The sequence below is a fragment of the Squalius cephalus genome, assembly GCF_949319135.1.
Source record: "Squalius cephalus genome assembly, chromosome: 3".
In the NCBI taxonomy this organism is placed as follows: domain Eukaryota; kingdom Metazoa; phylum Chordata; class Actinopteri; order Cypriniformes; family Leuciscidae; genus Squalius; species Squalius cephalus.
In genome coordinates, this window is record NC_137124.1 from 56,094,983 (window position 1) to 56,110,836 (window position 15,854).

Genomic DNA, 15,854 nt, shown 5'->3' on the forward strand with positions numbered 1-15,854 from the left:
GTGACTCGGAGGAAGATTGTGAGGGCTTAGGCTTCCAGTCGGGACAGGGCCAACATTGCTTGGTTCGACCTTTGTGGACTTTGAAGGCTTGGCCTTTGAAGAATGCAGCCTCTGAATTGGGACACAACTTTTAGTATTTTTCTAACAAACTATCTAACAAACTTTCAGTTTTACCCAATCATGCAATTAGCATTCAAGCTCCCCCGTAACCAGAGCTACTTTTTTTCTGTAAATTATGTGACATTTTATTGGTGTTTATTGGCTGTTGGCAAACCAGATTACAAGTGCATCACTGCGGCGAGTTAGGACACTGGCAGGGAATAAATAAATAAATAAATAAATAAATGAAATAAAATAAACCAAAGATATTCTATATTTTCTCCATCAAGTTTCTTTCAAAAATGTTCAAATACCTGTGCATATCTTTGTCTCAATGCTATTCCAAGGATGATTATTATTTATTTATTTTTTATGTGAAGTTTAGATTCACACTTTTGAGTGCATCTTTTAGGTATTCTTTCCTTTTCATGTATTAAATTCCATTATCACATGTTGGACAGATTCTGGTTGGTTACAGTTATAAGCACAATCTATTTGGGTGTTTACCTATTATATAAAGTGTAATGTTGAGTCCTGTTTACGCTCTGTTCTAATATATCCACTTCCTCATTTCCTTTCACACCTACATGTGCAGGAACTCAGAAAGAACCCGATATTCAAACCTTTGCCACCTGCAGGGACGTCACTAGGATTGGAAGACAGGGGGGGGCTTAGCCCCCAGGGTATTTGTAACTTGCGTTTATAGAAAATCTTACAGTGAATTTGAGTAAAAAACAGCTATGTACTGTATATGTTTAGCTGTATTTGTCTCTTCAACCCCGTTACCATCTTCAACCCTGTTACCCTAGTCTCAACCCTGTCACACCTACATTTTTATTAATTATTTTTTTAAGTTTATGAATAAGTAATTTAATGTTTGTTGAACTTAGTCAGAAATGTTCAGAGCAATCATAAGAATACAATTTCTGGTAAGCTATGCTTTTTTATTATTTCAATTCAATTCAATTATTGTATTTTGATTTAATATTGACTCATTTGGATAAATATTAGGTAGGCTACACAAGGTAGGCGTTAATTTTTCTCAAGAAAAAAACAACTCACCTAATGCGGTAAACATACAGAGAGCCCTATCAGCTGGCAGTATTATTTAAGGTTAAAAATAACTCAAATTAAATATAATACGTTTTTTTTATAATAACAACTTTATTTAATGATATAATTAAAAATATAATAAATATGTATAGAACACATATTTAGCTAAATACTCTCTATAGCTCTTTTTTTCTTGCCAACTACGTGCTGTAGCCCATTAAATGGCTTTCCTGAGGTAAATGTGACATAATTGTTCTCCAGCTATGTTATTGACCTCTTCACGCTGATAAAAAACACTGATTGATCGATATTTTGTATGAGGAATATACATTTCGGTAAGTTGTAGCCTACTACTGTATCTTTCAACAGTGTTCGTGTTTTTTTACTATTAGCTAGTAGAGATGATCTGTTCACGTGCGCTAGGGATCTGTCACGTAACATTTACAAACACCAAAACGGTATTTATTGTTTGAATTTCGTAATAAAATTGACAGAATCTGAGAGTTGAGATTCTTTTATATCATAAAGTAACCTGCTCTGTCTAGTTGGTCTCCGTGTCCTCTTTGCTTCACGATTTTTCTGTGCGTGAGAAAATAGATGTGTGGCGTGAGAGCGTGTGAAAAGTGTCAAAATGTGTGTCTCACGGTGAATGCGTGAGAGTTGGCAGCTCTGTTACGACTCTTTGCACTGTCCAACTTCCGACTTTTCGGCTATTTTTTGTAGCTGGATATATATCATTTGTTGCGTCTAAATATGAATGAGGATACGGTTATTGATAAATCGAATTGTTATTGTTGTTCTTATTATAATTTAGGTGGGCTTATGAACATTTTGGGGTAGCTTCAGCCCCCCTAAAATAGGCCTAACGACGTCCCTGGCCACCTGTTTATCATTTAATATATTTCATGTAGGATATCAGGTCTGCATAATTTCCCTGATTTTAGACTTGTGAGTGCTGAGTCAAACTACCTGATGAAACTAAAACACTCTTTTTATGGCCACCAGATCTCTAAAAAAAATGTTTTGTCTGTTCTCAGGATTCTTTTTGAACCATCAGTGAACCTCATTACATCAATTTCATTAAATACTTTGATAGTTTTTTTTCTTTTAATCGTGTAGTTTTTAACAAAGAACTTGTCTATAGCGCTCTGTTTTCAGCGCTCATATAGGCTAATATTCGAAGCCCGCCATTGGTTCTCATGTTTTTTTCCCAAACGTATAATGAAATGATTTATTTCAAGCCTCTGGGATGCACTACTTTAAAGTCTTGCAACTCAACATCTGTCCTGTAGAGTGCACTGTGTCCTATTATCTGACTGTCAGTTTATCAATTTACACAATCTCATTCACAGAGATTCTCTCAGTCTCACAGGGCTATTCTTGAATGTGAGTGAATTCAACACATGCTACTGGCATCCTGTTCATTTATTTCCATTGTGTAAACAACCAATCTAAAATTGATAGAGTGAAACTGTCTGACCTTGACCAGAGCATAATTCTGAATGTCTGGTAGCCAAAAAACTCTAAAGCTGGGATGCCCAAACCGGCTCCTGGGTGCCGCTGTCCTGCAGAATTATTATTAAAGACTTATTTTAAATAAGTAATTACGTCACAAACGCTAAAAAGTATGTTCTATTTAGTATGAATGTAATCTATATTTGCCATGTTGCCCTTGCACACTTCATAATCTCGCCAAATAGTTAGTCATACGGGTACTTGAGTACTTTTTGCCTGGATAGTACTGTGAATTCATACATGCTTCTTTTCTCACATACTGTTTTTCAACTATATAGTAGGGAAGTATGCAATTTTGAATGCAGCCAAAGCATCTGATATGTCTAAAAGGCATCTTTACACAGCTGAGTAAAGGCTGCTCTGTGCCTGCTTAAAATTCTGTGTATCTCTGACCCACCTCAGGCCCTAGCGTCTGGTTAGTATACCAGTATTAACTAGTATTGTTTAGTATAACAATACTAGTTAAAATTGATGTGTAAATGCATTTATGTCACCTATGAGCAGCATTAAAGGAACACACCGACTTTTTGGGACTTTAGCTTATTCACCGTATCCCCCAGAGTTAGATAAGTCCATACATACCCTTCTCATCTCCGTGCGTGCCGTAACTCTGTCTGACGCACCCACCGCTAGCCTAGCTTAGCACAAAGACTGGAGGTAAACGGCTCCAGCTAGCATACTGCTCCCAATAAGTGACAAAATAACGACAACATTTTCCTATTTACATGTTGTGATTTGTATAGTCACAGCGTGTACAAATAACAAGGTCACATGAGACACAGCCATCTTCTAACCGCAGGGGCGTAATTTGTGGGGGGGTTAGGGGGGAGATAACCCCCCCCAATATTTAAATCTATGCATTACAACCCCCTCAATATGTATACCATGATCACATGAAAAAAATGCAGAACCCAAACTTCAACCCCCCCAATGTTCAAACCAAATCTACGCCCTTGTCTAACCGTATACATACTGGGAACTATATTCTCAGAGGGCGAAGCACTGCTACTTCTGCAGAGTGATTTACTCCAACTCTGAGCGAACTCTTATCCAGCTGAAAACACCTAGCTGTGGGCGCTTGAGAGCGTTTTGGCAGTGGCGCATTTTTTCAGTTGAGACGCTTTGCTTGCTATGATATGAATATCCGTGGAAGTGTTACTAGTATCTCATTTCACAGATAGTTTGTTTCTGTATTGTTTCTATACAATATAAAGTATTTGCTCTGACTCTTGTTTTAAATTATTTTGTTCCGTTATCATGCTTGTTGTTTTCATCTTTGCCAGCAGTGAGCGCTGCGTTTTACAGTTGAATATTCTCGGCGATCGGTAAAAAAAACTTTGTGCTCGCTTGCAAAACCTTTACGTTCCCCCTGGAAACTTTGCGTTCGCTCGCAAACTTTTTTACGTTATCCCTGGAAACTTTGCATTCACTCGCAAACTATTTTACGTTATCCCTGGAAACTTTGCGTTCGCTCGCAAACTTTATTGCGTTCCCCCTGGAAACTTTGCGTTCACTTGCAAACTGTTTTGCGTTCCCCCTGGAAACTTTGCGTTCCCTCGCAAACTTTATTGCATTCCCCCTGTAAACTTTGTGTTCGCTTGCAAACTTTTTTGCGTTCCCCCTGGAAACTTTGCGTTCACTCGCAAACTTTATTGCGTTCCCCCTGGAAACTTTGCGTTCGCTTGCAAACTGTTTTGCGTTCCCCCTGGAAACTTTGCGTTCGCTTGCAAACTTTTTTGCGTTCCCCCTGGAAACTTTGCGTTCGCTCGCAAACTTTTTTGCGTTCCCCCTGGAAACTTTGCGTTCACTGGCAAACTTTTTTGCGTTCCCCTTGGAAACTTTGCGTTCACTCGCATACTTTTTTACGTTCCCCCTGTAAACTTTGCGTTCGCTCGCAAAATTTTTTGGGTTCCCCCTGGAAACTTTGCGTTCGCTCGCAAACTTTTTTGCGTTCCCCCTGGAAACTTTGCGTTCGCTCGCAAACTTTATTGCGTTCCCCCTGGAAACTTTGCGTTCGCTTGCAAACTGTTTTGCGTTCCCCCTGGAAACTTTGCGTTCGCTTGCAAACTTTTTTGCGTTCCCCCTGTAAACTTTGCGTTCGCTCGCAAACTTTTTTGGGTTCCCCCTGGAAACTTTGCGTTCGCTCGCAAACTTTTTTGCGTTCCCCCTGGAAACTTTGCGTTCACTCGCAAACTTTTTTGCGTTCCCCCTGGAAATTTTGTGTTCGCTCGCAAACTTTTTTGCGTTCCCCCTGGAAACTTTGCGTTCACTCGCAAACTTTTTTGCGTTCCCCATGGAAACTTTGCGTTCACTCGCAACTTTATTGCGTTCTCCCTGGAAATTTTGTGTTCGCTCGCAAACTGTTTTGCGTTCCCCCTAGAAACTTTGCGTTCACTCGCAAACTGTTTTGCGTTCACTCGCAAACTGTTTTGCGTTCCCACTTTGCGTTCGCTCGCAAACTTTTTTGCGTTCCCCTTGGAAATTTGCGTTCACTCGCAAACTGTTTTGCGTTCCCCCTGGAAATTTTGTGTTCACTCGCAAACTTTTTTGCGTTCCCCCTGGAAACTTTGCGTTCGCTCGCAAACTTTTTTGCGTTCCCCTTGGAAACTTTGCATTCACTCGCAAACTGTTTTGCGTTCCCCCTGGAAATTTTGTGTTCGCTCGCAAACTGTTTTGCGTTCCCCCTGGAAACTTTGCGTTCGCTTGCAAACTTTTTTGCGTTCCCCTTGGAAACTTTGCATTCACTCGCAAACTGTTTTGCGTTCCCCCTGGAAACTTTGCATTCACTCGCAAACTGTTTTGCGTTCCCCTTGGAAATTTGCGTTCACTCGCAAACTGTTTTGCGTTCCCCCTGGAAACTTTGCGTTCACTCGCAAACTGTTTTGCATTCCCCCTGGAAATTTTGCGTTCGCTTGCAAACTTTTTTGCGTTCCCCTTGGAAACTTTGCGTTCACTCGCAAACTGTTTTGCGTTCCCCTTGGAAATTTGCGTTCACTCGCAAACTGTTTTGCGTTCCCCCTGGAAACTTTGCGTTCACTCGCAAACTGTTTTGCGTTCCCCCTTGGAAACTTTGCATTCACTCGCAAACTGTTTTGCGTTCCCCCTGGAAACTTTGCGTTCGCTTGCAAACTTTTTTGCGTTCCCCTTGGAAACTTTGCGTTCACTCGCAAACTGTTTTGCGTTCCCCTTGGAAATTTGCGTTCACTCACAAACTGTTTTGCGTTCCCCCTGGAAACTTTGCGTTCACTCGCAAACTGTTTTGCATTCCCCCTGGAAACTCTGCGTTCGCTTGCAAACTTTTTTGCGTTCCCCTTGGAAACTTTGCGTTCACTCGCAAACTGTTTTGCGTTCCCCCTGGAAATTTTGTGTTCGCTCGCAAACTGTTTTGCGTTCCCCCTGGAAACTTTGCGTTCGCTTGCAAACTTTTTTGCGTTCCCCTTGGAAACTTTGCATTCACTCGCAAACTGTTTTGCGTTCCCCCTGGAAATTTTGTGTTCGCTCGCAAACTGTTTTGCGTTCCCCCTGTAAACTTTGCGTTCGCTTGCAAACTTTTTTGCGTTCCCCATGGAAACTTTGCGTTCACTCGCAAACTGTTTTGCGTTCCCCCTGGAAATTTTGCGTTCGCTCGCAAACTTTTTTGCGTTCCCCCTGGAAACTTTGCGTTCACTCGCAAACTGTTTTGCGTTCCCGCTGGAAATTTTGTGTTCGCTCGCAAACTGTTTTTCGTTCCCCCTGGAAACTTTGCGTTTGCTCGCAAACTTTTTTGCGTTCCCCCTGGAAACTTTGCATTCACTCGCAAACTGTTTTGCGTTCCCCCTGGAAACTTTGCGTTCACTGGCAAACTTTTTTGCGTTCCCCTTGGAAACTTTGCGTTCACTCGCATACTTTTTTACGTTCCCCCTGTAAACTTTGCGTTCGCTCGCAAACTTTTTTGTGTTCCCCCTGGAAACTTTGCGTTCGCTCGCAAACTGTTTTGCGTTCCCCCTGGAAACTTTGCGTTCACTCGCAAACTGTTTTGCGTTCCCCCTGGAAATTTTGCGTTCGCTCGCAAACTTTTTTGCGTTCCCCCTGGAAACTTTGCGTTCACTCGCAAACTGTTTTGCGTTCCCCCTGGAAATTTTGTGTTCGCTCGCAAACTGTTTTTCGTTCCCCCTTGGAAACTTTGCGTTCACTCGCAAACTGTTTTGGGTTCCTCCTGGAAACTTTGCGTTCGCTTGCAAACTTTTTTGCGTTCCCCCTGGAAACTTTGCGTTCACTCGCAAACTGTTTTTCGTTCCCCCTTGGAAACTTTGCGTTCACTCGCAAACTGTTTTGGGTTCCCCCTGGAAACTTTGTGTTCGCTTGCAAACTTTTTTGCGTTCCCCCTGGAAACTTTGCGTTCACTTGCAAACTGTTTTGCGTTCCCCCTGGAAACTTTGCGTTCACTCGCAAACTGTTTTTCGTTCCCCCTTGGAAACTTTGCGTTCACTCGCAAACTGTTTTGGGTTCCTCCTGGAAACTTTGCGTTCGCTTGCAAACTTTTTTGCGTTCCCCCTGGAAACTTTGCGTTCACTCGCAAACTGTTTTTCGTTCCCCCTTGGAAACTTTGCGTTCACTCGCAAACTGTTTTGGGTTCCCCCTGGAAACTTTGTGTTCGCTTGCAAACTTTTTTGCGTTCCCCCTGGAAACTTTGCGTTCACTCGCAAACTGTTTTTCGTTCCCCCTGGAAACTTTGTGTTCGCTTGCAAACTTTTTTGCGTTCCCCTTGGAAACTTTGCGTTCACTCGCAAACTTTTTTGCGTTCCCCCTGGAAACTTTGCATTCACTCGCAAACTGTTTTGCGTTCCCCCTGGAAATTTTGTGTTCGCTCGCAAACTGTTTTGCGTTCCCCCTGTAAACTTTGCGTTCGCTTGCAAACTTTTTTGCGTTCCCCATGGAAACTTTGCGTTCACTCGCAAACTGTTTTGCGTTCCCCCTGGAAATTTTGCGTTCGCTCGCAAACTTTTTTGCGTTCCCCCTGGAAACTTTGCGTTCACTCGCAAACTGTTTTGCGTTCCCGCTGGAAATTTTGTGTTCGCTCGCAAACTGTTTTTCGTTCCCCCTGGAAACTTTGCGTTTGCTCGCAAACTTTTTTGCGTTCCCCCTGGAAACTTTGCATTCACTCGCAAACTGTTTTGCGTTCCCCCTGGAAACTTTGCGTTCACTGGCAAACTTTTTTGCGTTCCCCTTGGAAACTTTGCGTTCACTCGCATACTTTTTTACGTTCCCCCTGTAAACTTTGCGTTCGCTCGCAAACTTTTTTGTGTTCCCCCTGGAAACTTTGCGTTCGCTCGCAAACTGTTTTGCGTTCCCCCTGGAAACTTTGCGTTCACTCGCAAACTGTTTTGCGTTCCCCCTGGAAATTTTGTGTTCGCTCGCAAACTGTTTTTCGTTCCCCCTTGGAAACTTTGCGTTCACTCGCAAACTGTTTTGGGTTCCTCCTGGAAACTTTGCGTTCGCTTGCAAACTTTTTTGCGTTCCCCCTGGAAACTTTGCGTTCACTCGCAAACTGTTTTGCGTTCCCCCTTGGAAACTTTGCGTTCACTCGCAAACTGTTTTGGGTTCCCCCTGGAAACTTTGCGTTCGCTTGCAAACTTTTTTGCGTTCCCCTTGGAAACTTTGCGTTCACTCGCAAACTGTTTTGCGTTCCCCCTGGAAATTTTGTGTTCGCTCGCAAACTGTTTTGCGTTCCCCCTGGAAATTTTGCGTTCGCTCGCAAACTTTTTTGCGTTCCCCCTGGAAACTTTGCGTTCACTGGCAAACTGTTTTGCGTTCCCCCTGGAAATTTTGTGTTCGCTCGCAAACTGTTTTGCGTTCCCCTTGGAAACTTTGCGTTCACTCGCAAACTGTTTTGCGTTCTCCCTGGAAATTTTGTGTTCGCTCGCAAACTTTTTGGCGTTCCCCCTGGAAACTTTGCGTTCACTCGCAAACTGTTTTGCGTTCCCCCTGGAAATTTTGTGTTCGCTCGCAAACTTTTTTGCGTTCCCCCTGGAAACTTTGCGTTCACTCGCAAACTGTTTTGCGTTCCCCCTGGAAATTTTGTGTTCGCTCGCAAACTGTTTTTCGTTCCCCCTGGAAACTTTGTGTTCGCTTGCAAACTTTTTTGCGTTCCCCCTGGAAACTTTGCGTTCACTTGCAAACTGTTTTGCGTTCCCCCTGGGAACTTTGCGTTCACTCGCAAACTGTTTTTCGTTCCCCCTGGAAACTTTGTGTTCGCTTGCAAACTTTTTTGCGTTCCCCTTGGAAACTTTGCGTTCACTCGCAAACTGTTTTGCGTTCCCCCTGGAAATTTTGTGTTCGCTCGCAAACTTTTTTGCGTTCCCCCTGGAAACTTTGCGTTCACTTGCAAACTGTTTTGCGTTCCCCCTGGAAATTTTGTGTTCGCTCGCAAACTGTTTTTCGTTCCCCCTGGAAACTTTGCGTTCGCTTGCAAACTTTTTTGCGTTCCCCCTGGGAACTTTGCGTTCACTGGCAAACTGTTTTGCGTTCCCCCTGGAAACTTTGGGTTCGCTCACAAACTTTTTTGCGTTCCCCCTGGAAACTTTGCGTCCGCTTGCAAAGAGCTCCAAAGCAAGTGAACGCAAAGCTTCTCGGTGGGAACGCAGAAGCATTGACAAATAATTTTTCCCCCATATCATATTTTTTCCATCACCACATCCCTTAAGGGGCTCTGTACTAATTTATCATGAGTTTATATCTTGCAATTCTGATTTGTTCCCCCTCAGAATAGTGAGGAAACTGTTGTAACTGTTAAAGCTGTTGTCTATTATTATTATTATTTTTATTTTTATTATTATTTTTGTAAAGGCATGGTAATAGCCTACTTTTTTTCTTTTCTTTTTTTAATGCATATCAAAAAGTGCATGAACACGTGCATGTCTTTGTGTTAAGATAAATGTCCAGACTGGAGGTGGCACTGGCTACTTTACTGATGTCCGTCGCGTTGAGCCCCTCCTCCAGCTCTACACGGCAGCGGGACACGCCGCAGGATTCGGCACAAAGTCCGAGTCACTCTCTGCACACATGAGGGGCGTCATAAGCGGAAACCAAGTGGAAACCGTCCAAGAATACTGAGAGAAAACGAGGATTTTACCGAGAAGAAACCATCATATTAAATCTTTACAAGCAGGGCGGTGATCCAAGGCAGGTGTCAGAGAGTGTTGCCGTCATCTGCGAACAATTTGAGGTTCTTGTGTTGTGGTTGATGCGCGACGACCGACGGCATCGTTCACGAGCGACTTTCTGTCACAAATCTTTGCACCACAATAAAACCAGCCGGTATTCATGCTTCGTTTACAGAGTCATCCCGCAAGAGGAAATTGCAACGCAAGTTTGCACAGCGCCTGCTTTGAAGTAGGTTGTAGATGTAATTAATTTTATAGTCAGCACGTGAGTGGGATGAAACGAGCATTAAGTGGGCACACCCGCGGGATATGATACCTAACACACTCCGAAACTTCAGACACAGCATCGGACCTTATTGACTGGAATTGGTGTTTGAATCTCACTGAATGATCGTTGCGCTCAAGAACACCGCGCTTCTGCAGAAAGGACACGCGAGCGCACGATGAGATTGTTTTTAATCTGAGTGCATTGGACTTTTTGTGTTTTTAGTTACAGACAGTTTTGGTTACACTTGAAAGAGTTTAAACTGCGGAACCCACCATCACTGATCCCGATGAGAATGATGGCAGTATTATGGGATGACCCGTTCACGTTGCTGTGGAGACGGACACTAATGTATTCTCTTCTGGTGCTGTTGATGAGTGGAGCGCGCGCCTTTGGAGATGAAACCTTTAATGGAGAGGTGATTCTTTCAAATTATCAATGTGCTGCATTTTTGTATCACAAACTCATCACGTAGGGCTTATTCAGTACTTTATTCAGTAAGTTTGGTGAGAACTTCGAGTGTTAGATTTAAATTGTTTTATATACGTTTGGCCACCGACAAACAACATAGAAAATGATGTATTCAGATAGTGTCAGTGCTTGAAGAGTTAGAACTAGAACAGGAATGGTTGGTTTGTTGATGTCCTGCTAAAATGCATTTTTTTTTCTACACTTTAAAGAAATATTTTCATGATTTATCACAACTTTTTTATTTTGTCAAATCAACTTAATAATAATTAATGTGGTTCAGAGGACATACTATTTTGAGTTTATGTTCATTAAACCAGTCTCCTTCATTGTATTAACTCATATTTTTTATTTCAATTAACTCAAACTTTAAGTTAAACCAACAATAATTTGTACAGTGTAGCTGCACATTTGGTGTTGATTTTACTGCTCATTCTCTACTAAATAAGCTTGATACAAGTATAAACCCTATATTTGGTGTGTGTTTCTCATTTAGGTTTGATGCACTGTGCATTTCTTCTCCAGTCTCAGGTTTGGTTTTTATAGGACCGCTAAATGACTGTAACTCAGCATGTCAATTGCTGCAATATCAGAGAGCAAATTAGAAAGTTATTTAGATTTTAACAACTTTTTGAAATGCCAAGATTCTTGTCTCTTTGAAAGCTAAGTTCTTGTAGACAAACTTTTTGGATGTTTTAGTTTGAAGTGGTGGAACAGCTTGTAGTCCGTGTGGTTTGAGGGTTGTTAGTGGTGTGCCACCTCATGCATGCAGTGCCTCAGTGGTCCAAACCCAGTCGTTGGTGGTCTGGCACTGTGCAAATAGACTGACAGAAGAACCGGACTGATTCAGATATCTGGCAGGGAGCCTCATATTGATCCTTTCAGGTATCTGTTGCCTTCCTAAATCAGTCCTGACCCAGATTCATCTAAAAAAAAAAAAAAAAGTCTTGAATAACACAAGCTATAAATATACAAGTTCTCCTCTGGACTGGAATCAAAATCGATCTTAAATTGAGCACCTGCAGTTTCTTCAGATTAGGGATGCTTAACATGTGGCCTGATGATTTGGTTTTGTGAAAAAAAGCTAAGGGACTTTCTGATGTTGTGACACTATCAAAACGTGACGTTGCTAGGGCTGTTCCCACACACCTGGTTATCACATCAGCTGTTTATCACTTATTCTGTGCAGGTTTTTTTTTCCTTCTCACACAATTGTTTGACTGAAAACCCAAATATGAATTTTACACATTCTCCTTTCATTACTTTTGAGGATGTTTAAAGTGTTAGATCACCCAAAAATTCAAATTCTTTCATTATTTACTTATGCTCATGTCATTCCAAACCCCTAAGACTTGTTCATCTTCGGAACACAAATGAAGATCTTTTTGATTAAATCTGAGAGATTTCTGTCCCTCCACTGACAGTCTACGCAACTTACCACTTTGATTTTCACTTTGAAAATTTGGACTGAACCGCTCAATTCATATGGATTAGTTTTACGATCTCTTTATTAACTTTTTGAAGCGTCAAAGTGGTAGTTGCATAGACTGTCAATGGAGGGACAGAAAGCTCTCTGATTTTATTTAAAAGATCTTCATTTGTGTTTCGAAGATGATCGAACGTCTTACGTGTTCGGAATGACATGAGGTTGAGTAATTGATGACATTTTTTTGGGTGAACTAACCCTTTAAGTACTGGTACTCATTGAACATTGGTGGCAGTGGTCTGCATGATAAACTTGGATTCACAATGCTTTTGGGAAACGCATCCCTGATCTCCAAGGTCGGGGCGTATCGTTTAACAGAAAGTCGTTTGACCGAAACCCTTTCAGAACAAAGCAGTTTATCTTTGTAAATCTACCAGTCACAAATGTTGAATGACAGCTGATAGGCCTGTACATGCCACAGCGGCCTATGGATTCTTAGGGGGATTATGTGTGTTAAAGCTGTACGACCCACAGATTTGGGTGTGTGGTGAGATAACTCTGGGAACATAGGCTCAAATTCCACTACAAAACCTTAGTATAGTGTGCATGCATTCTCTTTTATAACATATATTTTGTGACAGAACTTATTGAACATCCAAAACAATGCATTGTGCAAAATGTGCTCATTGTATGTGTTGGTACTTTGACTAGCTGAAAAGTAACAAAAAATTATAAAATGTGTAAATGAGTCAAAACAGTGCTAGGTATTCCTCTGTCACACACACAAATAAAGATCTGCTGCAAAGAGACGGCGGTTCTGATGCCTGAACCGAACTGTGATGGGCAACGTAGAAAAACCAGGTACACTACAGCATTCTGTCCTTTTTAGGGTCTCATCTTACGTCATCACATCCTGTTTTTGTTCATATTTCAATCAAACCGCACCAGAGTTCATTGCAAGGAACGGTGGGTCTCGGTCCACTTGTTTGTTGCGCACCAGGGTTCAGATGGCAGCATTCACACTCATTAAAATGAACCGCACTAACAGAGCAATCCCACCAGAGTTCGTTTTAATCAAACCGAATCTGCCTAGTGTGAACCAAAACAAAGTCCATGTTTTTATGAACACATTGTGCTGGATCTACATACATTAATTCAACAGGTGTACACCAAGACCTTATGAAGCCTACAGAGAGCAACTTGCATTTGAGATTCACAATTAAGAACATTAATATTCTAAACATTGGGTCTCATGCTCTAATTGCGCTAATATGTGAGATGTGCTAATCACATGCTAATGCATACATACACATACATATATGTATTATATATATAATACATGTATGTATATGTGTATGTACGCAGAAAAAAGTTTGGCATCTTTATGGTTTGTATAATCTCTTTGAAATGACAAAAAGTGCAAACTCAAAGCTTGCTTTCCAGCTCACCCTCAACACAAAAACTGTAGCCGCTTGAGTGAGGATAGGGAGTGTTGTGAGTATGTGTGTGGGTGCTGTTCAGAGAGCCTTTTGTCATACAGTTCTTTACAATACAATACTTCATAGAAAAGCATTTGCTTTCTCAAACAAAGATATGACTTCAAAGCGGACTTGAATGATGAACTTTTGAACAGGGATTGGCAACAATGTTACTTTCAGTTGTTGTTGGTTCCTTCAATTTTCAGATGGCTTTATCTGTTTGCTTGGTAATTCAAATAGAGTCCTTTCAATTCTGGATGTATCATAAACTATCAGGAATGTTTAAGTAGATGCTGGGTGGAGGGTTAAAAGGTGTTGGCTTGCTCTTCCATGTTGCATGCGATCGGTGAATGCTACAGCTGTTTTCTAAATAGGCCACAAACAGAAAGAGTTAAGAGACGTTTAGGACTGCAGGGCTCTCAGGCAGCTGAGGCGCAACAATGAGACTTCTTGTGTTCAGCTGACTGTGTTCAGAGGTGCGGGAGATAGAGAGACGGGAAGAGCTCAGGGAGTGGAGGGGGGTTATGAGGACTGTACTTCATAGAGAGCTGACTGTATCACTTCCTGCAACCTTATCTTTATCCTGCATTTAACCCCTGGAGTCCCACTTTTCCCTTATGCTTTTTATCCGCCCTGGGTATCCGTGGAATATCTGGCACGTCGCATCTTTGTAGTTTTCCCACAAACTCATGTTCAGCTGTTTGTGTGGGGTCTGGGCTACCTCACTATGACTCTGAGGGGTAATGAGATGTGATTGGACCGGGGAAATGCATTAACTGCTAATTGTGTCCATGTCTCAGTGAATGACTTTTACTTCTGACCGGTCTATTTCCTCTCTTCTTAGGAACCAGGGCAACATTGACTAGCGCAATTACTGCAAGGTCATGAGGGTAATGCGCCATATTCGTTTGGCCTGTTCTGAAACCTGCCTCGTTCTCTACTGTACATAGCTGCCTTATCCTCACAGAAATGGACCGTCATATATGATTGATTTAGAACGCTCTTCGTTGGCAGGAACTATGTATGCCACACAAATAGTGTTCCTCCTCATGTGAAGCATGTGGGAGATTCGAAAATGGATTCCAAGGGTGTTTGGTGCATTTTGCCAAGTTAATGCTAATACTCAGCACTAAGCAAACAACATACATATTGGGTAAGATAGTGGATTTAATTGAAATATTTTTTATGAATTCCTTTTAGTATTTAATGAAATATCAAGTTCAGTCGCGAAACTAGATGGCGGAGACTGATGCAATCTGCAAGCAATCACATAATTACCGTATGACACAAGCTGATTGGTCTCTGCTAATCCTGCAACCAATGAGATTGCTTGCTCAACATTTAAATAGTCTGGTTCAGTGTTTGCTGTAGGGTAATCCTGCAATGCGCACTATCAGAGTTGCTCTTAAACCCTCAACCCCCCCCCCCCCCAGCTCCACCTGCCTAGATCTGCTATGGGATTTATGTATGTCTATTCATGCAGCAGCAGAATATCTTACATGCTCACAGCAGCGTGTCTGTGTATCAGCAGTAGCAAGTTCATACTTTCTCCGTAGCAGCAGCAATACCAAATACATTAACATGGCCATATTCAAGAACTTTCTAAAACTATTTTGATAGTTGCCATGATTCAATATCCAATATTAACCGTTATGATACATTTTTCTTAAAAATATTGGCAGATAACCAATATGGTACATACTGTGCATCCCTACTTAAAATGCTGTCTTACTAGAGCTACACATAGTTAATGACTATTTCTAAATCTCTTTTGGTGATTCTTCCATCTCCTTCTGAAAACTCCTCACTTGGTTGTTTAGTTAATTTAATATGCTGTTTTGATTGATTAAGGTTATTGATTTACACAGCGGGAAATGAAATTGTCAACTGATTGATGCACTTGGTCCTTTGACCTTGCTTTGAATCCGGTTTCACAATGCCTGCCATTGCCTAACAAAGATATAGCCTAAATGCATTTTCAAAATCTATTTATTGCAATTTCTGGAGGCTGGAAAGGACATCAGGGCGAGCTGAGAGAGAAGACCACATGGAGTTTAAATGAAATTTGTCTTATTCCCCATTCCAGTTTGATTATCCCCCAGTCCAGTTACCTGAGATATCAAAGCCAGAATCCTGTCTGGAACGCCCAAAACCCAACGTGCTTTAACTTATTTTACTCCCACCCTCCTCTGTCATGTTCTGTTTTCCTGTCTTCCTCTTAATCTTTTTCACTTGATCTGGTTCGCTCGCTCCCCCTTCCCTCTCACTTAATGACCAAAAAATGGCACGCACCCAAGGCCCAGGAATAATAGCGCTCTCTAGTCGTTAGATTCTTGGCTGACATTGTTCTGGACACACACACACTCTCTCACACTAAACCCAAGTCTTTTCACGACGTGCTGTGAATC

The 15,854-nt window shown here is 41.7% G+C and overlaps 1 protein-coding gene across 1 annotated transcript in view; it reads left to right on the forward strand.

Annotated features, from left to right (window-relative positions):
* The first annotated feature begins 9,678 nt into the window (after window positions 1-9,678).
* Window positions 9,679-15,854, forward strand: part of mmp15b (matrix metallopeptidase 15b) — a 32,801-nt gene continuing 26,625 nt past the window's right edge. The window contains exon 1 of the mRNA XM_079865575.1: window positions 9,679-10,492. Coding sequence (XP_079721701.1) covers window positions 10,364-10,492 — 129 coding nt within the window. The 5' untranslated portion in view covers window positions 9,679-10,363. The remainder of the gene's footprint in view (window positions 10,493-15,854) is intronic.